We start from the raw sequence: 24,876 nt of genomic DNA, 5'->3' as shown, positions 1-24,876 counted from the left end.
GTGACCCTAACAACCTCAAGCTGAACACTGAGAAAACCAAAGAGCTCATCGTGGACTTCAGAAGGAATGCTGACCCACATCCACCCATCCACATCAAAGGGACGGCTGTGGAGCGTGTGAACAGCTTCAAGGTCCTTGGCGTCCACATCTCTGAGGATCTCACTTGGATGACCAGCTGCTCCAAGCTGGTTAAAAAAGCCCACCAGCGCCTCTTCTTTCTGAGGACTTTGAAAAAGAACCACCTGGTCTCAGACATCCTGGTGAACCTTTACCGCTGCACCATTGAGAGCACCCTTACCAACTGCATCACAGTACGGGTACGGGTGCTGCTCTGCCACAGACCGGAAGGCGCTGCACAGGGTGGTGAAAGTCACCCAGCGCATCATTGGAGCACTACTTCCTGGCATAGAGGACATCTACAGGAAGCGGTGTATGGATAGGGCTTGGAAAATAATCAAGGATCCCCGCCACCCAGCACACAAACTTTTTAACCTCATGCCCTCTGGGAGGCGTTACAGGAGCCTTCGGACTAAGACCACCAGGTACCGGAATAGTTCTATCTATCTACCGGAATAGATCTATCTATCTATCTATCTATCTATCTACAGTCCCTCCTATGGCTCTGGTCTTTGTGTTGTGGCCAGTGATGGTCTTAACACCTTTCCAGACCTCTCATGTTGTTCTCTTCAAGATTTAGCTCCACCTTTCTCCTGTAGCTGTCCTTAGCTTCCCTCACACAACGTTTCACCTCCTGCTGTGCTGCTTTCATCGCCCTCCGTCCTTACTCCAGAATGCGGCCTTCTTCCTGTTGAGGACAGCTTTGACGTCCTGCGTTACCCATGGCTTATTGTTAGGGTAGCATCGTACAGTCTTCATGGGGGAAACCACGTCTACACAGAAGTTGAGATAATCCGTCAGACAGTGTGTCATCCCCTCTATGTCCTCACAGTGTGGGCTAAGCAGCACATCCCAGTCCGTGGTGTCAAATCAGTCTCTGAGGGCATCTTCCATTCCAGGAGACCACCTACTGATGGTGTTGGTTGTTGCCGGCTGCCTTTGAACCAGGGGTGTGTACTCTGGCTGTAGATATACTAGGTTGTGGTCAGACTTACCTAGTGGGGGGAGGGGAGTGGCTATGTATGCATGCCTGATAGTAGCATACAGTAAATCGATGGTCCTGTTTTTTCTTGTTGGGCAATCCATGACTTGGTAGAAGGCAGCTAGGGTAGAATCCAATGTGGCATGATTAAAGTCTCCAGAGATTATCATAAAAAGCTCGGGATGCTGTGTTTGCAGCCTTTCTATGACTGAATGGACCTTCTCACATGCCGTGGCTGCATCTGCAATCGGAGATGACGCACGGACCGGTGGATGGTGACCGCTGCTTTATTCGCTTAGCTTAGTTTGAGCTTCTCCGAATGCACTATATGGGCTGCAAAATATTCCACCCTGGTAAATCACACACTGCAAGGACATTAATAAAAATGCCGTGCACGGTTTGTCAAACATCCCTAGTGAATTGACACTAACTACAACAAAAACTATGGATATTACAAGTGTTCTTCGTAATCTCTAACTGCATGTATTTATAACAAAAGTTGAATGATCGCCCTCTGCTGTCGTTTTAGAAGCTGTGCACTTACTGTTGGCAGCCTGATTCAGTTATTTGCAAGATCTATTCCTGCTTAATGTTCTATATTGAAAAACTACATTGAATTTTAAATTACACATATCAGAAGAAGGAATAATAAATTATCCAGGGTCGTCATCTACAAATATGCTACAATAATAGCAAGTAAGATGTTGCATGAAGTATTTTACCAATTAATTTATTCATTGTCTAATTGATTCATTTTAGGATGTTGCCATGGAAATGTTATTTATTGGATTTATTGTAAACTATAGGGACTGTAGTGAATTTATGTTACAATAGTGCTTTCACATTAAGGATTGAGTCCCTCTGAAGATGTACTTATGTGTTTTATTGGCTGTGATCCACAGAGCAATGGTAGTATTTTTATAACACAGTCTTAGTAAACAAGAAGAGATGTATGACATGACACTGAATAAACAAGGGGCATGACAACACTGTGCTGCTCAAATAATCACTATCATCAGTCATTGGACACAAACACTGAACAGAAAGTACATGATTAACAGGTTGAGATGTAAAATATCAGATGTTGACATTCTCAGACATAAGAAGAACAGGGACAACACAGAGAAAACAGACCCTGTCTTTAACTGAGACTTCAGTGAAGTCACAGGAGCTCCTGAACAGAGCTGGGGACAGAACTCCATCATCTGAAATCAGTGCCCATTCACTTTTAAAATGTGCCTGTTCACATTGTGAGTGTAAGGGGTGAAGCTCCTGGATGTGCTGCTGTTCTCCTGGGCCCTGCGTGTGCGTGTGTGTGTGTGTGTGTGTGCGTGTGTGGTGACAGTGAAGCTCCTCCAGTATGTCTGCTGGAACGCAACATCAGTCAGGTGGCCTCTGGACCGCGGTGCCTCCTGTAGTCGGCCCACATCCTCAACATCCTCCTGGTCTACATTAAGCTGGGGAGGATCCAGTCCGGCTCTCTGGTACCACTCCATCAGTTTAACACACATGGGCAGCTGGCCCTCACCCTCTCCTGCTGTGGGGATGCTGATGAAGACCCTGATGAAGATGCTGATGAAGACCCTAATGAGGATGCTGATGAGAACCTGCCCAAACTCGTTCCAGACATTTGTTGACAATGCCACCATGCTGGCAGCAACACCAGTAATGGAGACCTGAATGGACAGACAACACACAGCACATATGATAAACACGCCCATGAGGTAGGGGTGTGTGTGTGTGTGTGTGTGTGTGTGTGTGTGTGTGTGTGTGTCTGTGCTGCACAAGCTTACCTTCTTCATGGAGTCCATCTTAAAGAAGTGTCTGTAGATGGAGGTGACCCCATCCTGCGTCTCCTCAAGCTGTGACTGCACATCCTGGGCATAAACTGTAGCAGCCATTTTGGAGTGGACACCAGCACCCTCTGGGCAGCTGGGGGATGATGGTGCTGGGGTCAGTGTCCAGGACCAGACACTTCATGATCATGGAGAGGTACATGGAGGACGGGTCCAGCCAGTGATGTCTGTGCCTGACACTTAGATGCCTGTACAGTGAGGTTACACTGTGCCACAGAGAACAGACTGACATCAGGATTGCAACATACAGCATGACAATGCAAAAACACCTCAGGTCACAGCATACAAACAAGTTCTCACATGCTTGTAAGTGCGCGCGCGCTCTCTCACACACACACATACACATACAACAAACACTTCAAACAAACACGTACAGAAACACACACACACATACACACATAAACATACATATAAACACACACACACACTTCAAACAAACACGTGCAGAAACACACACACACACATAAACATACATATAAACACACACACACACACACACACACTTCAAACAAACACGTGCAGAAACACACACACACATACACACATAAACATACATATAAACACACACACACACACACATACACACACTTCAAACAAACACGTGCAGAAACACACACACACATACACACATAACCATACATATTAACACACACACACACACACACTTACATTTACATTTACATTTATGGCATTTAGCAGACGCTCTTATCCAGAGCGACTTACAAAAGTGCTATGTAGTTGCTTGGAATCTCCAAGGTAGAATAGATAGTCCTGAACACAAGGTACTCTAAGCTGGAAAAACCACTAGACACTTCAAACAAACACGTGCAGAAACACACACACATACACACATAAACATACATATAAACACACATACACACATAAACATACAAATAAACACACACACACACATACACATACACACACTTCAAACAAACACGTGCAGAAACACACACACAAACATACATATAAACACACACACACATAAACATACATATAAACACACACACACACATACACATACACACACTTCAAACAAACACGTGCAGAAACACACACACATACACAGTTCAAACACAAACATGCACAAACACACACACACATAAACACATGCAAACACACACACACATAAACATACATATAAACACACATACAAAACCACACATATACAAAAACATATAGTTACACATACACACACATCCACAACCACACACACAATCACACAAACACACACATCAACATATATATAAACAAACACACATACAATCACACAAATACAAAAACACACACACACATACATATACACAACCACACATAGACAAACATACACATGCACATACACAAATATGCACAGACGAATACACAATCACATACACAATCACATAGATTTATTACAGTTTTTGACGACTGCTAACGTGCGTTTGTCCAATCTGTAGTCACATTTTCAAAACTCTAAACACAGTGAACACAACATCAGTCTTCAGTGGCTATACAATTAGTACAATTCATGTTGTTATGGCACAAAATGCAGTCATTTTACATGTTTTTATAATGCTTAAATTTTCTATACACACAAGGTTATCCAATAACAAAATTCTGGATTGTTTTGTCTTATTTACAATTGCTTGTACACAGCATGCCAAAAATGAAAACCTAAGGTTCAAAACCTTAAATATCGTATAAAATGCCAAGTTCTGCAAAAACAAAGGCAGCTGAAAAGTTATTACTGTTGTACACATTTTTGCACATATAGATAAATGAAGTATAGTATAAAATATATATATATATATTTATAAAAAGTATAAACTGAAGTACAGTAATATACCGGGTCAGAGAGGAGCAAATATAAAAATTTGTCCTGCAATCTCAAGTGCTGGTTTGGTCCTTCACAAATGCCAGATTGGTCCCTATAACAGTGACCTCCTTCTTTCGTTTTTGAATGAACTCTACCAACAACTGGTTCCAGAAGCAGAAAGGGAACAGGTGAGAGGAAACATGAGGACATTTGTGATGGGACGATGTAGCATTTTGTCATTCTTGTAGTGGAGACAGCTAAACGCCATTTCACTGTGACACCCAAAATGGAATCCTTTCCCACTGAACTGAGAGACTGACTCACCCAGATTTCTTTGATGGTATGTAAAGATAAACACTGATTCTTTACAACAGCAACAGGCCCCAAAGGACCCACATCCATAGTGGTGTTTACCTCCCAAAAGCCTACAATTCTGACCTTATGATCTCCTGAGCTTGGGAGAGAGGCCATCTAAGAGAGGCTGGTCAAAACCAACCTTCGTCGGAGGACACTGGGACCACAGTCAGGAAGGACCATAAAACTCTAAATTCCAACCTTATCTGATTGCCCACAGTTTAAACCCACTCTATGTCCTGTGTTATAATCCAGAGCTGAAGATACAAATATTGCAGAGATCTCTGTAACTCCAAATCTGAACTGTACACAGAATTGGGATTCAGCCTACAGGAACCAACTCAGCGAATGCAGTCTAGAGACACCGAACTTGACTACCTTCCATACAAGGAAAGATTAATTATTCTTGAAACCAGTATTCAGCTTTCCAGCCTTTAAGGACAAAGGACCACAGGACCATGTGCCCAAATGTGAACACTGTGCCATGTGGTTGATATGAAGACACAACTTATGATCTTTCATGTATTCAGTATTAAGTGATCTTATTAGAATACGTGTTACTGTATAAACACACCACATACCCATATCTATGTATTAGTTTGTATGTTACTCATTGAATGTGATCACTCTCATGTGTGCGTATGTGACCTCACATTTATTCCTGTCTGTGCATTATGTGTCATTTATTGTCCAAAAGTGGAAATTAAGAATGGCTCAATGTGTAGACTAATAGAATCAAATAATTGTTGTTTAGGCAGAGTATGTAAGACAATTTATTTAGGATTAGTTTACTTTGTCTTCGAATTGTGTTAATCTGTCTTCTTTGGTTAAGTCATTAACTAGACCTGGAAAGACGGGCACTCCTCGCTCTCCCCCTCTCTCTCTCTCTCTCTTTCTCTCCCCTGTCTGGGCAGAGGTCATGAATATTCATTAATAAAGGCCAATGGTCAATGGCCTGATGAACATGAAAGCGCCTTACAATTACGCCCCTAAAACTTGTTTTAAAAGCCCTAGCTCGAAGCGAAACAATGAGCTTGGCAGCCTGGTAATTTGGGAAGACTTGGAGAACTTCGCCAGAGTCGCCGAGACTCAAAGACTCGAACACGCCAAACCATCGCGACTGTTCGCTGGACTCACGCCGAACACCGCAGTGTCCAGAAGAGCGATGCCAAGAAACCGCAACTAACGCTCTCACCGAATCCAACAGAAGATTCTTCTTTATTTTATTTTATTTTCTTTATTCTACGTTTCGTCGTCAAAAGTACTTTTATTTCGTCTAGTCGTTCAAGTCAAGCTCATCTTCTTTCTCAGTCAAGTCATCTGCACAAGTTTGTCTGCGCCCTCAAGCTTCGACTGTGACGTCACCGCTAAGCCTCCGCGACCCGAGCCGTCTCACGTGACCTGCTCCGCAGACCTTAGCCGCCTCAAGAAACGAACCGTGAACGCGCACCGGTTGGTCCGCGTAACCACGTCTCTCCTTCGAAGTAAGACGCTCAGTTCATATGCTGTTTTGGGGTTGCCAGCTGCTATTTCTCCCGGAGTCCAAAATAGTAAATACTGTTACCATTAACCTGCCCAAACGTCCTCTTTCTTCTTTTCTATTCTCTCTCTAAAGACCTCGTGTCCGTCCCTGGGTCCTACGATAGTTAGGCAAGCCTTAGGATAGTTAAATAAATAAATCTCATGATCCGACAGTTGTTTATCACTCGCTATTGTTGTTTAATTTTATATTCTTTGTTGTTCACTATTATATCCCTGGTTTAAATTAGTAGATTCACATATAGGTTTAGTTTCAATTTGAGCCAAATCATTCATATGCTTTGTATCAATTGTAATATTAACCATTTAATAAATGTGGACATTTATTCATCTGGTCACGGTGGTAAATGCATATTTTGGTCGATGGTATTAGGTCACTGCGCGGAACCAGAACTTAACCCTTTAGTAATGAGACTGATCAAACCATATTCCACCTAACTCCGTTATCACAATACTGGTTCCTGAGCAATCAGGATGGTGCCCCGTTCATAATCCATAAACTAACATATGTATCCGCTACATTCTCATGTCATCACAAACTGGTTTATAGACCATCCAAGAGTGATGTCCCTTTTCCTCCCGCCCTACTCGCCTTTCCTCAACCCCACTAAGGAACTTTTTTCAGTCTGGAGGTGGAAGGTGTATGATCATCGGCCCCATGACCAAATGTCCCTGCTGCATGCAATGGATCCTGGCTCCAGAGACATTTCAGCTGAAGACTGCCAGGGGTGAATAACACTGGGAAGGCCAACGCTACGAAAAAAGTCGCAAGGAAAATCAGCCGCCGAGTAGCCCACTTCCCCGCTGTGAAGAGATTAGTGCCCTTTGTCTTGCTAAAGATATGTGCGTGTTTGAAGCGCCGACCCCCGCTCTCCTTTGCAAGGAAATTCAGCCCGGCCAGTGCATCTGTATATCACAGCTCCAAGAAGCAATTCAAAAGTTACAATCTATCTTTCTTTATAGCGCGAAGATAATTATTCATATGCTGAATAGGAATGAATCCTTTGGTTTGAATCGCGCTAAACATTCTAAGTGAAATAAATCCTCGCGTTGTTTTTGTATTAGGCGTACGTGCTGTGCAATTTTCTCAAGGCAAACCAGACACAGACTAGCCACTTTTATATGTTTCATTCGCATTTTATGCTTACTTCATCGCACTAAAGAATAAACTACAATAATGTGCTCGTTGTAGGCATACGTGTTGTGCGATTTTCACAAGGCAAACCAGACAATGACTAGCCCATTTTATGAGTGTCAAGCGCCGACCACCGCTCTCCTTTCCAAGGAAATTCAGCCTGGGCAGTTCATCTGTATATCACAGCTTCAAGAAGCAATTCAAACGTTACAATCTATATTTCTTTATAGCGCGAAGATAATTATTCATATGCTGAATAGGAATGAATCCTTTGGTTTGAATCGCGCTAAACATTCTAAGTGAAATAAATCCTCGCGTTGTTTTTGTATTAGGCATACGTGCTGTGCAATTTTCTCAAAGCACACCAGACACAGACTAGCCAGTTTTATATGTTTCATTCGCATTTTATGCTTACTTCATCGCACTAAAGAATAAACTACAATAATGTGCATGTAGTAGGCATACGTGTTGTGCGATTTTCACAAGGCAAACCAGACACTGACTAGCCCATTTTATGAGTTTCAAGCGCCGACCACCGCTCCATTTCCAAGGAAATTCAGCCTGGCCAGTTCATCTGTATATCACAGCTTCAAGAAGAATAAACAATCCATTTGTAGTAAGCATACGTGTTATGTGATTTTGTATGTGTTTCATATGTTTTTTATGCTTGGAACCATATCTGGACAAGGGCAGAACCGTCACCACTGACAACTACTTCACATCCCTGTCTCTGGCCAACAGACTGCTTGCATGCAACACAGCTCTGCTTGGGACAATCAACAAGATCAGAAGAGAAATTCCTCCTCCAGCAAAAAACACCAAGGGACGTGAGGAATTCTCCACACATGTGTACACATCAGGAAGTGCCATACTGACAGCGTATGCTCCAAAAAAAAACAAGGCAGTCTGCATTCTCAGCACAATGCACAAACAAGTCACGATCTCCGAAGGCCGCAAAAGGAAACCAAACACGATCACGGACTACAACAGCATGAAGGTATGCGTATATGATGATAAATAATGTCACATTATTGAATTTTTATGTCATATATGTCAGACAAAATGATTATAATGTTTATAATGTAACATAACCTTTTTATGTTTCTTCTTTGCAGTGCGGTGTGGATATCATGGACCAGAAGGTGCGTGGGTATACGGTCCGCGCAGGAACACGCAGGTGGCCTGTTGCAGTGTTCTACAACATGCTGGACTTGGCAGCGATGAATGCACATGTTTTGTATACGACATGCACTCGCAGGGGTCTCAACTGAATGAGCAGAGACGGCAACCAAGTAGAGGGCAACAATAACAATGTTTATTTTAAAACAATAAAAATAAACAAACAATCTCCAGGCTACTGTGGTGGGCACGCAACTCCAGTGGAGGGCTTCACCCTAAAACATGGAACAATAGTTCACAGCAAATTATTCTGTGCAATAAAACCACCACACTCTAATGAAGTCAAATACCCCCACACAACCACTGCAAACTATCACACACACTGTACAGCATTCCACCAACAGCAGCTTCGGAGAAAATAAACAAAAAAAAGGAAAAAAAACAATATTACTATCAAGGTTGTTAAATGTCACAGAATAAAATTCACACTGGTTTATTCTAGTTAAAAGTATACTCTTCCGCCAGCTTCCAATCTCACTTGGAAATTGAGATTACTCAAGGCTCATGATACAACAACACCAATTGACATGAGAATACAGGACAGGAAAAACTTCAAACAATAAAATATTACCATAAAAAGGACAGACAGCGGACACAAAAAAAAACAATATAACGAAACAGCGACTGGTGCTGATGATGTAACTTCAAACACTTGTTCACTGGAACTGGTCTGTTGTCAGCAGGTAGTACTATGGTATTCCTCTGCTAGGAATTCGTGTCTAATGAAATAAAAAGTATACCAGTATGAATAAATCTAATTATTACATTTACAGACACTACAAATTCCCAGCATACCAACCTAGAACGCGTCAGGCTTGTTGCGACCGTCTTGTTTCCTCAATTCATAAAGTCTCTTGACACTGTATTAGAAATGTACTCTTCTAAGACTCTCTGGCACAGCTTTCGATCTATAAAACGTTAACCAACACATCAGTTTAGCAATATACAACCTTAGCAATACCGCAAATCACTAAAGGTGAACTTACTCAGTAAAATCCAGACACAGCACCAAGCTCAGACCGCTAATATGCACCACGCCAAACAATCATTCTTGCGCAGGGCCGGTAGAATATAAAGGCACGACCAATCAGCGAATTACGTCACTACTGCAGTACTGCGCATGACGAACATCAAACCCCGACACTGTGGGTGTTACCACTAAACGGTCTGGAGGGGAACGGAATGCCATTAGACGGGTCCTACCGGTCACATCAGGACAGGCACAGTACCTGGTCGTTTGGAGGAGGTGTGGTTGTCCTTGCTGTTGTGTGGTTTTGTGCTTCAAACCTTGTAGAGAAGGTGTTCAGTGCATCTGGAAGGGAGACATCACTGCTACAGGCAGGTGGAAGTGTGTTGTAGTCACTGCTACAGGCAGGTGGAGGTGTGTTGTAGTCACTGCTACAGGCAGGTGGAGGTGTGTTGTAGTCACTGTTACAGGCAGGTGGAGGTGTGTTGTAGTCACCGTTACAGGCAGGTGGAGGTGTGTTGTAGTCACTGCTACAGGCAGGTGGAGGTGTGTTGTAGTCACTGCTACAGGCAGGTGGAGGTGTGTTGTAGTTCGTGATGGCCTGGATGCCCTGCCACATGCGCCGAGTGTCAGCAGTGTCCTGGAAGTGGGCGTGGATTTTGTTTGGGTAAGTGCGCTTTGCCTCTCTGATACCCGGGAGAGCTTGGCTCTAGCTGTTCTGAGGCCCACCGTGTCCCCTGACTTGAAGGCCTTGTCCCTGGTTCTCAGCAGCCTGCGAACCTCTGGAGTCATCCACGGCTTCTGGTTGGGGAGTGTTGTGATGATTTTGGACACAGTAACATCACACACACACACACACACACACACACACACACATCTACTGCTCCCTCTGCCCTCCTTCCTCACACACACACACACACACACACACACACACACACACACACACACACACACACACACACACACACACACAATCAGTGGTGGACAGTAACTAAGTAAATGTAATTTGTTACTGTACTTAAGTAACATTTCCATGTATCTGTACTTTACTCAAGTACTTTTATTTGGTAAGACTTTATACTTTTACTTCACTACATTTCAAAGCGAAACTTTTTACTTTTCACTTTGTTACATTTACAGAAACATCTAGTTCCTTTTTCATTTTTAAATCAACGCTTAATAAAATACCGACAGGTCAAAGTGTTATATAACCAATCAGCGCTCAGTAAGAGATTAAGATTTGTACGCTAAATGGCTGAGGATCTGACAAGGCTGCAACAGATGTCTTTCCCCCAACACTCCTGGCCTTATTTAGCCGAAATGTTTGAATTCCTCGAAAAGAACAATTATTCGTATTCCTCCTCTGCATTCCGAAGAACACATCACGGTCATCATTTATGAACTCGCCGTCAAACTTGAAAAAACACATCGAAGTAAGTTCGCCATTAGATGAGTACTACAAACAGTGGTTTATATACCCCGGTTAATGATATCACATTGAACACTACTTTTAACAGATGCTTTTATCCAATACAATGTGCTAGTACCCAAATTGCAATCTGTGGAGATGCTAAGCGCCAGTTTAACACAGGAGACTCCCACATCAAACGTTAAAGCCGGGGACACACACACGCAAATTTGGCCAAGCGAAGCGAACTTCGCAATTCATTCCTATGAGGGAGGCGAAGGCAAGCAAATATGAGCAAGGCGAAGCAAAATTATTAAAACTATTATTAAAATTATTATTATCAGTGTTGGGGGGGGGGCGGGGCGGGGCGGCGGCATGTGTGTAAAATGTTGGCGGGGGGTGGGGGTGGTGGCGAGTGTAAATTGTTGGACACAAATTAAGTGTTATATTGCGATCGATTGCCGGTGGTTGGCGCCAGAGCGAACTAGTAACTCATTGAATCATATATGTAGATCGGAGATATGTAGATTTTTTTTCAGTGTGTTCAGTGTGAGAAATCGGATGTATGTCGTGTGAGCATGTGAAGACGGTCTCTGGTAAAGACAGTCAATGCATGTGTGAGTTGGCAACCCTGATTATTATTATATTAATTATTATTAATTATTCGGCCAAGTTTATTATTATGAGTTCAGTTGTTTGGGCTGCACACAGTTCTAGTTCTAGGTGCTAGAGCTTCTAGCTTCCCTGTCCCGCCATGTGGTGGACCAGAGTTGTATAGTCCAGGTTCAGAAAGTAAAAATCCTCACCAGGATTTTGCTCAGGCTTCCTGAATTGTGTTGATTCCACTCATTTTACCTGGATTGCACTAATTAGAAATCTAGCAAGCTTGAGCAAAATCCTGGTGAGGACTTTTACTTTCTGAACCTGGATTATACAACTCTGGTGAACAACGTAGAACCTCAGAAAAAGTCCCCCAAGCTAGGACTGAAGTGACCAGTTCGAAATTATTGTTCTGTTTGGTGGTGAATTATGTTTTCATATTAAACGGTTTGTCTACTTGTCTACCTTTCTATTGTGGATTATTAATATGGATAAAGTTTGGAAATGAATGTCATGAGGATAATATAGGCTAGTTTTGTGTATTTTGTGTTTGCTAGGCAAATGTAAGGCACTGTTTCCTGTTCACCTGTTGATCGAGTAGGCCTAGGGGTTTTGATGTGACGCTAAGAAAAAGGTTTTTACTTTTAATACTTAAGTATTTTTGAAGGCAGATACTTTTGTACTTCTACTCAAGTAAAAAATTGAGGTGAATACTTTTACTTTTACTTGAGTAATATTCAATGCAAAGTAACTGTACCTTTACTCAAGTACATAATTGGTGTACTTCGTCCACCACTGCACACAATCTACCACTCCCTCTGCCCTCCACCCTCACACACACACACACACACACACACACACACACACACACACACACACACACACACACACACACACACACACACACACACACACACATCTACCACTCCCTCTGCCCTCCACCCTCACACACACACACACACACACACACACACACACACACATCTACCACTCCCTCTGCCCTCCACCCTCACACACACACACACACACACACACACACACACACACACACACACACACACACACACACACACACACACACACACACACATCTACCACTCCCTCTGCCCTCCACCCTCACACACACACACACACACACACACATCTACCACTCCCTCTGCCCTCCACCCTCACACACACACACACACACATTTACCACTCCCTCTGCCCTCCACCCTCACACACACACACACACACACACACACACACACACACACACACACACATCTACCACTCCCTCTGCCCTCCACCCTCACACACACACACACACACACACACACACACACACATCTACCACTCCCTCTGCCCTCCACCCTCACACACACACACACACACACACACACACACACACACATCTACCACTCCCTCTGCCCTCCACCCTCACACACACACACACACACACACACACATCTACCACTCCCTCTGCCCTCCTCACACACACACACACACACACACACACACACACACACACACACACACACACATCTACCACTCCCTCTGCCCTCCACCCTCACACACACACACACACACACACACACACACACACACACACACACACACACACACACATCTACCACTCCCTCTGCCCTCCACCCTCACACACACACACACACACACACACACACACATCTACCACTCCCTCTGCCCTCCACCCTCACACACACACACACACACACACACACACACACACACACACACACACACACACACACACACACACACACACATCTACCACTCCCTCTGCCCTCCACCCTCACACACACACACACACACACACACATCTACCACTCCCTCTGCCCTCCACCCTCACACACACACACACACACATTTACCACTCCCTCTGCCCTCCACCCTCACACACACACACACACACACACACACACACACACACACACACACACACACACACACATCTACCACTCCCTCTGCCCTCCACCCTCACACACACACACACACACACACACACACATCTACCACTCCCTCTGCCCTCCACCCTCACACACACACACACACACACACACACACACACACACACACACACACACACATCTACCACTCCCTCTGCCCTCCACCCTCACACACACACACACACACACACACACATCTACCACTCCCTCTGCCCTCCTCACACACACACACACACACACACACACACACACACACACACACACACACACACACACACACACACACACACACATCTACCACTCCCTCTGCCCTCCACCCTCACACACACACACACACACACACACACACACACACACACACACACACACACACACACACACATCTACCACTCCCTCTGCCCTCCACCCTCACACACACACACACACACACACACATCTACCACTCCCTCTGCCCTCCACCCTCACACACACACACACACACACACACACACACACACACATCTACCACTCCCTCTGCCCTCCACCCTCACACACACACACACACACACACACACATCTACCACTCCCTCTGCCCTCCACCCTCACACACACACACACACACACACACACACACACATCTACCACTCCCTCTGCCCTCCACCCTCACACACACACACACACACACACACACACACACACACACACACACACACACACACACACACACACACACACACACACACACACACACATCTACCACTCCCTCTGCCCTCCACCCTCACACACACACATCTACCACTTCCTCTGCCCTCCTCCCTCACACACACACGCCATCTACCACTCCCTCTGCCCTCCTCACACACACACACACACACACACACACACACACACACACACACACACACACATCTACCACTCCCTCTGCTCTCCACCCTCACACACACACACACACACACACACATCTACCACTCCCTCTGCCCTCCACCCTCACACACACACACACACACACACACACACACACACACACATCTACCACTCCCTCTGCCCTCCACCCTCACACACACACACACACACACACACACATCTACCACTCCCTCTGCCCTCCACCCTCACACACACACACACACACACACACACACACACACATCTACCACTCCCTCTGCCCTCCACCCTCACACACACACACACACACACACACACATCTACCACTCCCTCTGCCCTCCACCCTCACACACACACACACACACACACACACACACACACATCTACCACTCCCTCTGCCCTCCACCCTCACACACACACATCTACCACTCCCTCTGCCCTCCTCACACACACACACACACACACACACACACACACACACACACACACACACACACACACACACACATCTACCACTCCCTCTGGTATAGATGCATGTGGTGCACATGCGATGAGCTGTTATAGTCTTAACTAGTTGGGTCAGAGTCTAGGTCTTTATTTACTCATTCACATACAGTTATTTCGTTTGTATTTAGTTTTTTTGTATTTTGGGTGGGTGCCTATTTATTTGAATCTTCATTTTCTCCTGTTTTTATGAGAGGATATGGAGTTAGGAAAGATTGAACTATGTTTATTTTGTTATTTCTTTTTTTAGGGAAGTTAGTGGAATGATTAGATTGTTTTGTTTGTTATTTGGTACAAGCCCATCCAAATGTTATATCCCCAAGGTGGTTATATGGGGTTGGAGTAGATATATAAAAAAACTACTGGTGTGGTGTCTTTGATTATTTATGCGTCCGTTTATACGTTAATACTTTTAATACTAAGGATCGTAACAAATCACAGGTTGAAACACCTTATTTCAGCAGTAGATTCAGGAGTCTGATAGCAGTGAGCAAGAAAGAGTTCTTTAATCTTGTGTTTTTGCATTTCACACTTTTGTACCTCCGGCCCGAGAGCTGAAGTGTAAACAGTCCGTGCTGTGAGTGGGTGGAGTCTTTTACAATGGAGGCAGCTCTCCTGTGGATTCTGCAGTGGTAGATACTCTGCAGAGAGGGCAGTGCAGCTCTTCTCAGCAGCCTTCACCTCTCTCTGTAGGTGTTTAGTCCACCACAGTTGCGCTGCCATACCACACGGTGATGCACCTGGTCAGGACTCTCAGTGATGCAGCTGTAGAAGTTGCTGAGTATTTTGGGAGACATCCCAAACTTCCTCATCCCAAACTTCTTAGGAAGTACAGCCATTGTTGAGCCTTTTTGACCAGCTGTGTGGTGTTCAATATTCTCACTGTTGTGAACACCCAAGTATTTAAAGCTTCTCTCTCTCTCTTTCACACTCCTGAATGAACAGTGGCTGGTGAGGTCTCCTCTCCTTCCTCCACTATCATATCCTTTGTCTTGTCCGTGTTCAGGGCAAGGTTTTTGTCCTCACACTATGACACTATCTTGGTTATCTCCCTCCTGTAGGCCGCTTCATCTCGGCAAGTGACACATCCTATGACAGTGGTGTCATCAGTGAACTTCAATCAATTAATAAATCAAATTTTATTTATATAGCACTTTTTACAACAGTTGCCAGTTACAAAGCAGCTTTACAAGTGTCCAAGTCCAAGCCCCCAGTGAGCAAGTGGCAAGGGAAAACTCCCTAAGAGCGTGAGGAAGAAACCTTGAGAGGAACCAAGACTCAGGGGGGGGGACCCATCCTCCTCTGGCCGGCACCGGTCACCATGACAACAGATACATAAACACAGAAGTTATGTGTCTCTATGTAATTCTTATTCTTAAGAGTCCTAGATTTCTTGCTTGTCAGTAATAGTAGTCCAGGGCAGTGGAGATACAGTCATAGCAGGGGAGAATTCGGAGTGGTCAAAGGGGCCAGGGCAGTAGGTTGATGCTTCATTCATAGCTGGTTAGGCAGGAGGTAGCTGGCCCAGGGTAGATAGGAGCAAATGCTCATTTCTCCTCGTCACAGTATTTGGAAAGAGAAAAGAGGGACAGAGAGAAAAGAGGGATGGCTAGTTCTGTATGTGATTGTATGTGGAACAGAGAAAATGTAAACATTTCTGGAGTATGGCAGTAACTCCGGCATTACAGTTTTTATTGATTGCTTTGACCTGTTCAAAGAAACTGGGAAACTCTCAGTCTTCATAATCTCCATCTCAGCAGAGCAGAAGTCACCTCTTGCAAATTGTGACGGGCGGTGTGAGCAACTGAAAAGGAAGCGATCACGCCAAGTCTCAGGGAAAAAGGATGGTTTAATAGAAAGTGTGCAAACCAAAACCCGTGCAAAAGATCCAAATTAAGGATATAATGACCAGCGGTCTACTGGTACAAAGACAAGACATATATAGGCATACAAACGACCCTCAGGTGAGACGGATCACGGGCTCCGCCCACCTGAGGGACGCACATGACGTCACCAAACAACAACAACAACAGCAGCTGTGGACGGAGGCGGCCGGTAGGGAGCCGCCTCACCGTGACACAAATGTGTTAACCAATTCTCATTGGATTGACACAGTTTTCCCACCCTTTTGCAAAACAGTTAATGTAGATGTCATTCAAGAAGTCCAAACTCTAGGAGTTTAGCTGTGGTTACAGACCAGAAACCATATGCTCTCCAAGATCTTAGAAACTCCCTGATCATTATGAAATCACTGAAAGCACCTGTTTGACACTTCTTCACAGAATGTTTCAATTTCCAATCAGTCTGCAGGCCTGTGTTGTTCCTTGCAAGCATGGATCAAGGAGGTCTAAGGCAGATGAGAGGTAGAGTGAGAGTAAGAGGTAGAGGGGTTATATTGAATGTGATGTGGATGAGGCTATGTGGCCCATTCTTCAAGGAAGAGGAGACTAGAAGAAATAGAAGAGTATCACTTGTGGCTATCTCTTATACTCTTATAGTATAGTCCTACTATAGATTTTTGTTCTTTACTGTAATTTTCTTAATTTCTCACACAGTATTTGATTTTATTTTGATCTATTCTTTGTTGGAATATTTCATTTGTCAGCCACAGTCTGAAAAAATAAAGAATTTAATCAATAAAATTTGCATCAAAACATCTGATTCTAGATGCATTTTTGCTAGTGGGCAAATTTGATTACAAACGTCACTGGCATGTAAGCTACGTAAAGTCATAGGCTACAATGACAAGCAATAGTCACTGATTCACACATGAGTGCTGTATTTTGTATTTTGCTGCCCATTGTGTAATGATTGATTGGAGGTGCTCATACACTTGTGTCAAAGTTGAGTTGTTTGAAGGCACAATTTGCTTTTGTTCCATATATTAAAGGTTTAGGCACAGTTAGAGCCTTTTGCAAACAAAATGTGTCATTTTGACCATTGTGGCACTGTTTAGGCTTCTGCGTTAACTGTTTTGAAAAATATGGAATTTGAGTTGACGGCTGAGTCAAAACAATCAATAAAATCTGTAAATTATTACAGCCTAGTTAAAAGGGCAGAACCAGAAGGTAATACAGACTTGGGAGCATCCTGAAACATTGGCATCCATCCACTGCACTGTCAACAAACTTGAGCGATCACGTGTGGTGACAGGATGACAGCACCAGCGCTCCAGTTTACCATAAAACCCTTCGCCTATGAACCCCTGGATCTGTACCTTTATCTAAGGGGGCACTTTAATTACCAAATGCTAAGCTAGATAAGAACTTCAGGACAATGTTATCCTTATGTGAGATGACCAGTGTTGTGAATAACGCCGTTAAAAATAACGGCGTTAGGTACCGGCGTCATTTTGTCAGTAACGGGATAATATAATTAATTACTTTTCCTGTCGTTACAACGCCGTTGACGTTACTGGTCATTAAAAGCGGTACATTACTATATATTGCAATACTAACAGTAATGCAAGCGGACCGCTGCCCAGGCTAGTGAAGAGTAACAGATCTCGATAGGTCACAGTTCTCGGTGTAACACCTGTTTAACTTAACAAGTCAGTAAGCGATTGGCTAAGGCAGCGTTATGATAGCCAATCAGAGCCAGTGTTGGTACACGCGCGCCGAAGCACACCAGTGCAGTGACACACGACACAAATGGAGAAGAGGCAGAAATGGCAAGTCAGGAGCAAGCCAAAGAAAAATTAACATTTTCAAGGTGGCGATATAAACATTATTTAAGAAAATACTTGAAGTTCCTGGATGTCTACCAGACTGGGTATTTGATTTATTTAATTAAGAATAGAGGTTTTATTGTTAAGTTTACTTCTGTTGTGAACAAACCAGTTGTCTCAGGTTGAGAGAATTTAATTTAATTTGATAGATGTAAATGCACTTTATAGTGTAACTGTTTACTTTTGCTTTTTTTTTTTTACAAAGATTTGGGATTTTAAAGGATTTTATCCTGCACTGGTCTGTGGATGTGCAATAAATATCAAAAGTTAAACACCTTTCTGATCTACTCATTTCAACTGAAAACTGCTTAAAAAAATCCTTATTCATTGGCATATAACTTTTTTAAACTGTAATGCAAATAGTTACTTTCCCTGGTAACGAGTTACTTTTATTATAGAGTAATTCAGTTACTAACTCAGTTACTTTTTTGAACAAGTAGTGAGTAACTATAACTAATTACACTGGAGATGACACAATCCTGGGAGATAAGGGTTTAGAGGAAGGGGCTGAGTACACATCCCTGTGGGGTGCCAGTGTATGTGGTGATGCTGGCTGAGCATCCTGACAGACAGTGGCCTGCCAGACAGGAAGTCCAGCACCCACTCGCAGAGGGTGGGGTGAAAGCCAAGTGTGAGAAATCTATGGTCTGTAGTCTGTAGGGGGAATACCTGTGTAAAAGATGAGCTGTAGTCCACAAAGAGCATCCTGATTTAGGAGTCTGTTTTCCATGTGGGAAAGGGAATAGTGAAGGGCAGTAGTGGTGGTGTCTGAGGTGGATCTGTTGGGGCGGTAAGCATGCTGCAGGGGTCCAGGAAGTCTGGTATGCTGTGTTGGATGTGGGCCAGCACCACTCTCTCAAAGCACTTCATAATGATCAGAGTGAGTGCTATTGGCCTGTAGTAATTCAGGTAGGTGGGGGGCTCTTTTTGGGGAGGTGGGAAGATGGTTGTGGTCTTGTAGCAGATGGGAACGATGCTCTGGCTGAGGGAGAAGTTGAAAATTAAGGTGAGAACATCAGCCAGCTCATTGGCACATGCTCTAAGGGCCCTTCCAGGAATCCTATCTGGTCCTGCCGCCTTGCAGGGATTAATCCTCCTCAGGGTTCTGTGAACCTGGCCTGCTTTGTGACATGTGTTGTTATTTTTGCAGCATGTGTTGTACCTGACTGCTGAACCAGGGCTTCTGGTTGGGGAACCTCTTCACCTGTATTATGGGCATAATGTTGCCCACACAGGTGCTGATGTAGCCAAACATGTGCTCAGCATAGTTCTGTATGCTGGCAGAAGAGTCCTCCATAGTGGCTGCATGCTGAAGAGTGCTGTCGGGCACTTTGTCTGTGAGCCACGTTTCAGGGAAATTAAGAGTGCAGGACTCTCTTATCTTCTACTGTGATGTAATCCTTGCTCTCAGCTCATCCAGTTTTTTTTCCCCAGAGACCACCGCTTAGCTAGCAGGAGGTTGAGCACTGGTGGCAGGCTACTGTGAGCTTTTAGCTTAGCATGGAGCCCACCCCTCTTGCCTCGCTTACGTCCCTGAAGCACTCTCCTGGTGTGAGCATGCTCACTTGAGATCGGTATTTCAGGGCCTTCTTGTCGGTGATGGTGGTGGCTGTTGGAGCGAACGATGAGTTGCATCTCCTATGGAATAAATCCAAAGTGATTTTATCATGAAATGTACAGCAGTTTGTCTTTGGACAGATTGGACTGCCCTCTGTCCTCAGAGTTCTTGTTCTAGACGAGACTCTCATGCTTTTTTACTTTTGTAATAAAACTTTCTTTTAACCACGTCTGAGTCCTCATCTATTTTCAGAGAATTTCCACGACAGAACCATAAATTATTCTCTGTGTCACGGCTGTTGTTGTTGTTGTCTGGTGACGTCATGTGCGTCCCTCAGGTGGGCGGAGCCCGTGATCCGTCTCACCTGAGGGTCGTTTGTTTGCCTATATATGTCTTGTCTTTGTACCAGTTGACCGCTGGTCATTATATCCTTGATTTGGAGATATTGCACGGGTTTTAGGTTTGCACACTTTATATTAAACCATCCTTTTTCCCTGAGACTTGGCGTGATCGCTTCCTTTTCGTTGCTCACCCCTGCCCGTCACAGAATGACCAGCCACCCTTCGGAAGCCGCCGAGTCTCTTTTTCTTTCTCCTTCGTTCGTGGTCATGTCTCGTGGTAAGTGATTGTCTGCGTGGTGTTTGTTTGAAGAGATCCGCCGTGCTTTTGTGTTGTTTGTGGCACGGCGAGGGACAGGGCTCTCGTCCTGGAAATACTCTTCGTTTTTGTTGTTTGTTTGTTTGAAGAGCTCCGCCGTGTTTGTGTTTGTGGCGCGGCGAGGACCAGGACGTCTTCCCTGGGAGCGCTCTTCATGTTTTGTGTGGGAAAAATGTGTACATGTTGACGGACGTGTGGATCTGTGTGCGTGCTCGTTGTTTCATGTTAAATGTTTCATGTGTGACGCGGTTGCCACTCGTCACTGTCGCTTCGCTCCCCGTGTGTCTTGTGTTTTATGTGGGGAGCGACTGCGACTGCGACTGTTACTGCGACAACAATAACAAGTAAGATGTTGCATATATATTTGACCAATTCATTGTTAATTAGTTGATTAATTTTAGGAATTGTTAAACGATTTAGTGTAAACTGTAGGGTTCAGTTACAACTGTTCTTTCACATAAAGGATATTGAGTCCCTCTAAATATGTAGTTTTGTGTTTTATTGGCCAATGTCATCCAAAGAGCTCAGTCAGGTAATCAGGAGTTTTGAATGTAACAATAAACACCTTATTGAACATTGTGTGTCGATAGACGAGTAGAGATAGGTAGATAGGAGTTTTAAAAAACACCTTAATGAACTCAGAGGTGCACATTCCAGGTTCAGAAAGTAACAGTTCTCACCAAGATTTTGCTCAGATGTCTTGGATTGTGTTGATTCCACTAATTTTACCTGGCTTGCACTAATTAGAAAATCCAGCAAGCTTGAGTAAGGTCCTGGAAAGGAGGTATACTTTCTGAATCTGGAATTTCCACCTCTGACTGAACATGTTTAATGTTTTGTTTATCTAAGCAGGTGTAAGCTTAGGTGTCACGATCTCCGTTGGTGTTGTGGTTGCCACAGCAATGCCTATAGTGTCATTTTTTCTTTTCATTTCCGTGTTTGCATTGTTCTGTTCACTCCCCTTGTTTAGTTCCTTGTCTAGTCACCTATTTATAGTGTTTGGTCTTCCATGTTGTTGGTTATTGCATGTGTAAGTTCGTGTGATCTTTGTTTTGTATTCGGCTCCGTATTGGTTTATGTTTGTCTATGTCTGCATTCCCAGTTATAACCCTGCTCTATGTGCTATTGTTTACTGTTAGCTTTGTGCATTGGTTGTCTGGATCCTGTGATTGCATCTAGCCAGTTACATTAGGTCTGAGGTTTTAACCTGCATATAACATCCAAATGGTCCCCCCAGTGGTGACAGAGGGCAGGACAACTCTTGCATGTTGAGTAGCCATGTGCTTCACACAATAAAGCTGTTGCTGAATTTAATTATGCTATTTTTAATCATAATTTATTGATTGCACCCAATCCAATACACATGAAAGTACTTTATTTAATGTCTGTATATCTTTAATTTGTTCTTATCACTCTTTTAAATCTATCATTATTATATCATTATTGTTATATAACCTAACGATTGATGATTTCATTGAATGTTTATGTCCATGTTCATTACCAGGGTGAACAGTGAATTGTGTGAATATTGTTTTTTATTGTTCATAAAGTCCACAATAAAAATCAGTGTGTCTTCTGAAGCATGTTTCTAATTAGCATCATGTTACAAACATGCACATTCACTTCTTGCAAAGTGTAAAGCATAATAAATAATAAATAAGGGCCCGTTCACATTGTGCAACAAAATGCAGAACATCATCAGTACCCATTCACTTTTAAAAGGTGCCTATTCACATTGTGAGTGTAACGTGTAGAAGGTTGAGCTGGGGAAGATCCACTGCAGCTCGTTAGTACCGCTCCATCAGCTTGACACAAGTACACAGCGGGTGTCCGTCCCCTTTCCTGCTGTGAGGACCTGTTGAGGACGATGATGAGGACGATGATGAGGACGATGATGAAGACGCTGATGAAGATGCTGATGTAGACGCTGATGACGACACATGAAGAAGGGGTCAGTGCTCAGGACCAGACACTTAATGAGCATGGTGAGGTCTCTGTACAGTGAGGTGACGCCCCTCGCATCAGGCTCACGACCTACAGCAAAACAATGCAAATCTACCAAGACAGGAGTAAGAAAGAAACTGGACATAAAACGATGCAAAATGATGATTAACCGTAGATCTTAGAGCACACTTTTATGGCAGTGAGTCACGTGGGGGGTGTGAACCAGCGACAGGAACAGCAATGGGAGAGCCAATGAAAATTCGAGGGGCATATTGGAATAGACCAATGAAGCTCTGCAACTTTTAGGTAAGTACTGTAATAGACTAATGAGAGGACACAAACACATTGGGATGCTGGAACTCATTGCAACAACATTGGAACAATATTAGAACAGAAGATCGCGCCACACCACAAATTAAATAATAAGAAATATGAAGACACCTAGTGGCAAATATTGAGAATTAAAGTATGTTAGGATTTAGTACAAATAGAGCAAACCAATCAGACAAGACAGTGAAGTAGAAAAATTGAACATGCCAATCAGAGAAGACGAGGGGGATTCTGTAGGGTATTTAAGATCATGCTCCACCATCAGCTCCACTATCTCTCCAGACCAACATCCTTTGTTTTGACTTATTTGTACTGAAAGTCATTTTACAGTTTTTGACGACTGCTAACGTGCGTTTGTCCAATCTGTAGTCACATTTTCAAAACTCCAAACACAGTGAACACAACATCAGTTTTCAGTGGCTATACTATTAGTTCAATTCATGTTGTTATGGCACAAAATGCAGTCATTTTACATGTTTTTATAATGCTTACATTTTCTATACACACAAGGTTATCCAATAACAAAATTCTGGATCGTTTTTGTCTTATTTACAATTGCTTGTACACAGCATGCCAAAAATGAAAACCTAAGGTTCAAAACCTTAAATATCGTATAAAATGCCAAGTTCTGCAAAAACAAAGGCAGCTGAAAAGTTATTACTGTTGTACACATTTTTTGCACATATAGATCAATGAAATAAAATGAAGTACAGTAATGTTACGTGTAATGAGAGGAGCAAATATAACAATTTGTCCTGCAATCTCAAGTGCTGGTTTGGTCCTTCACAAATGCCAGATTGGTCCCTATAACAGTGACCTCCTTCTTTCGTTTTTGAATGAACTCTACCAACAACTGGTTCCAGAAGCAGAAAGGGAACAGGTGGGAGGAAACACGAGGACATTTTTGTAGCATTCTGACATTCTCATGTCATCACAAACTAGTTTATAGACCATCCAAGAGTGATGTCCCTTTTCCTCCCGCCCATCTCGCCTTTCCTCAACCCCACTAAGGAACTTTTTTCAGTCTGGAGGTGTGAGGTGTATGATCATCGGCCCCATGACCAAATGTCCCTTCTGCATGCAATGGATCCCGGCTGCAGAGACATTTCACCTGAAGACTGCCAGGGGTGAATAAGGCATACCAAGCTTTTCTTTCCCAGGTGCATGGCAAGGGCCAACATCAGATGTGATGTGGATGAAAACATGTGGCCAACTGCTGAAGACCACTTACATTACACATAACAAGACTGTCCAGTTTTGTATTCTGTTTTTCCCCCTGGCTTTTTTTGTATATGTGTATTTTTACACATATGGGACCATGGCTAATTATGTTTACAATTACGATAATTATTTTTTGGGTTAGGCCACAATTTACAGTAATGTCCCTAATACAGTAAAATATACCCTTTACTGCAAA

The 24,876-nt window shown here is 43.6% G+C and overlaps 2 protein-coding genes and 1 long non-coding RNA gene across 5 annotated transcripts in view; 1 reads left to right on the top strand and 2 right to left on the bottom strand.

The window, feature by feature from the left end:
- Nucleotides 1-1,961: 1,961 nt before the first annotated feature.
- Nucleotides 1,962-10,825, bottom strand: LOC143509993 (uncharacterized). Of its 3 annotated transcripts, XM_076998934.1 has the most exons (4): nucleotides 9,944-10,825; nucleotides 9,757-9,865; nucleotides 2,893-3,161; nucleotides 1,962-2,775 (listed from the first exon to the last, which is right to left on the bottom strand). In XM_076998934.1, exons 3-4 carry the CDS (start codon nucleotides 2,998-3,000, stop codon nucleotides 2,311-2,313), a joined length of 573 nt encoding a protein of 190 aa, XP_076855049.1. In that variant the 5' UTR covers nucleotides 3,001-3,161; nucleotides 9,757-9,865; nucleotides 9,944-10,825; the 3' UTR covers nucleotides 1,962-2,310. The 3 variants fall into 3 exon arrangements, with proteins under 3 accessions (XP_076855049.1, XP_076855050.1, XP_076855048.1); XM_076998935.1 differs by lacking the exon at nucleotides 9,757-9,865; XM_076998933.1 differs by lacking the exons at nucleotides 9,757-9,865; nucleotides 9,944-10,825 and adding an exon at nucleotides 8,871-9,094.
- LOC143509994 (uncharacterized) lies at nucleotides 6,452-9,094 on the top strand. The gene is made up of 3 exons (XR_013129861.1): nucleotides 6,452-6,588; nucleotides 8,467-8,775; nucleotides 8,894-9,094. It is a non-coding gene; the product is annotated as an uncharacterized LOC143509994 (long non-coding RNA).
- An 11,848-nt stretch (nucleotides 10,826-22,673) lies between the features above and the next one.
- The window catches only part of LOC143510004 (DLA class I histocompatibility antigen, A9/A9 alpha chain-like), a 78,733-nt gene continuing 76,530 nt past the window's right edge, over nucleotides 22,674-24,876 (bottom strand). The window contains exon 8 of the mRNA XM_076998957.1: nucleotides 22,674-23,112. The gene's annotated coding sequence lies outside the window, so the exon portion shown is untranslated. The remainder of the gene's footprint in view (nucleotides 23,113-24,876) is intronic.

This window comes from Brachyhypopomus gauderio, chromosome 3 (assembly GCF_052324685.1).
Source record: "Brachyhypopomus gauderio isolate BG-103 chromosome 3, BGAUD_0.2, whole genome shotgun sequence".
Classification (NCBI taxonomy): Eukaryota; Metazoa; Chordata; class Actinopteri; order Gymnotiformes; family Hypopomidae; genus Brachyhypopomus; species Brachyhypopomus gauderio.
This window is presented reverse-complemented; position numbering and strand designations above follow the sequence as displayed.

Coding starts and splice junctions, on each gene's coding strand:
- LOC143509993 (XM_076998934.1), bottom strand. CDS start 3,000: ATGGCTGCTACAGTTTATGCCCAGGATGTGCAGTCACAGCTTGAGGAG. Junction 2,776..2,892: donor AGATGGACTCCATGAAGAAG/GTAAGCTTGTGC, acceptor CTGTCCATTCAG/GTCTCCATTACTGGTGTTGC.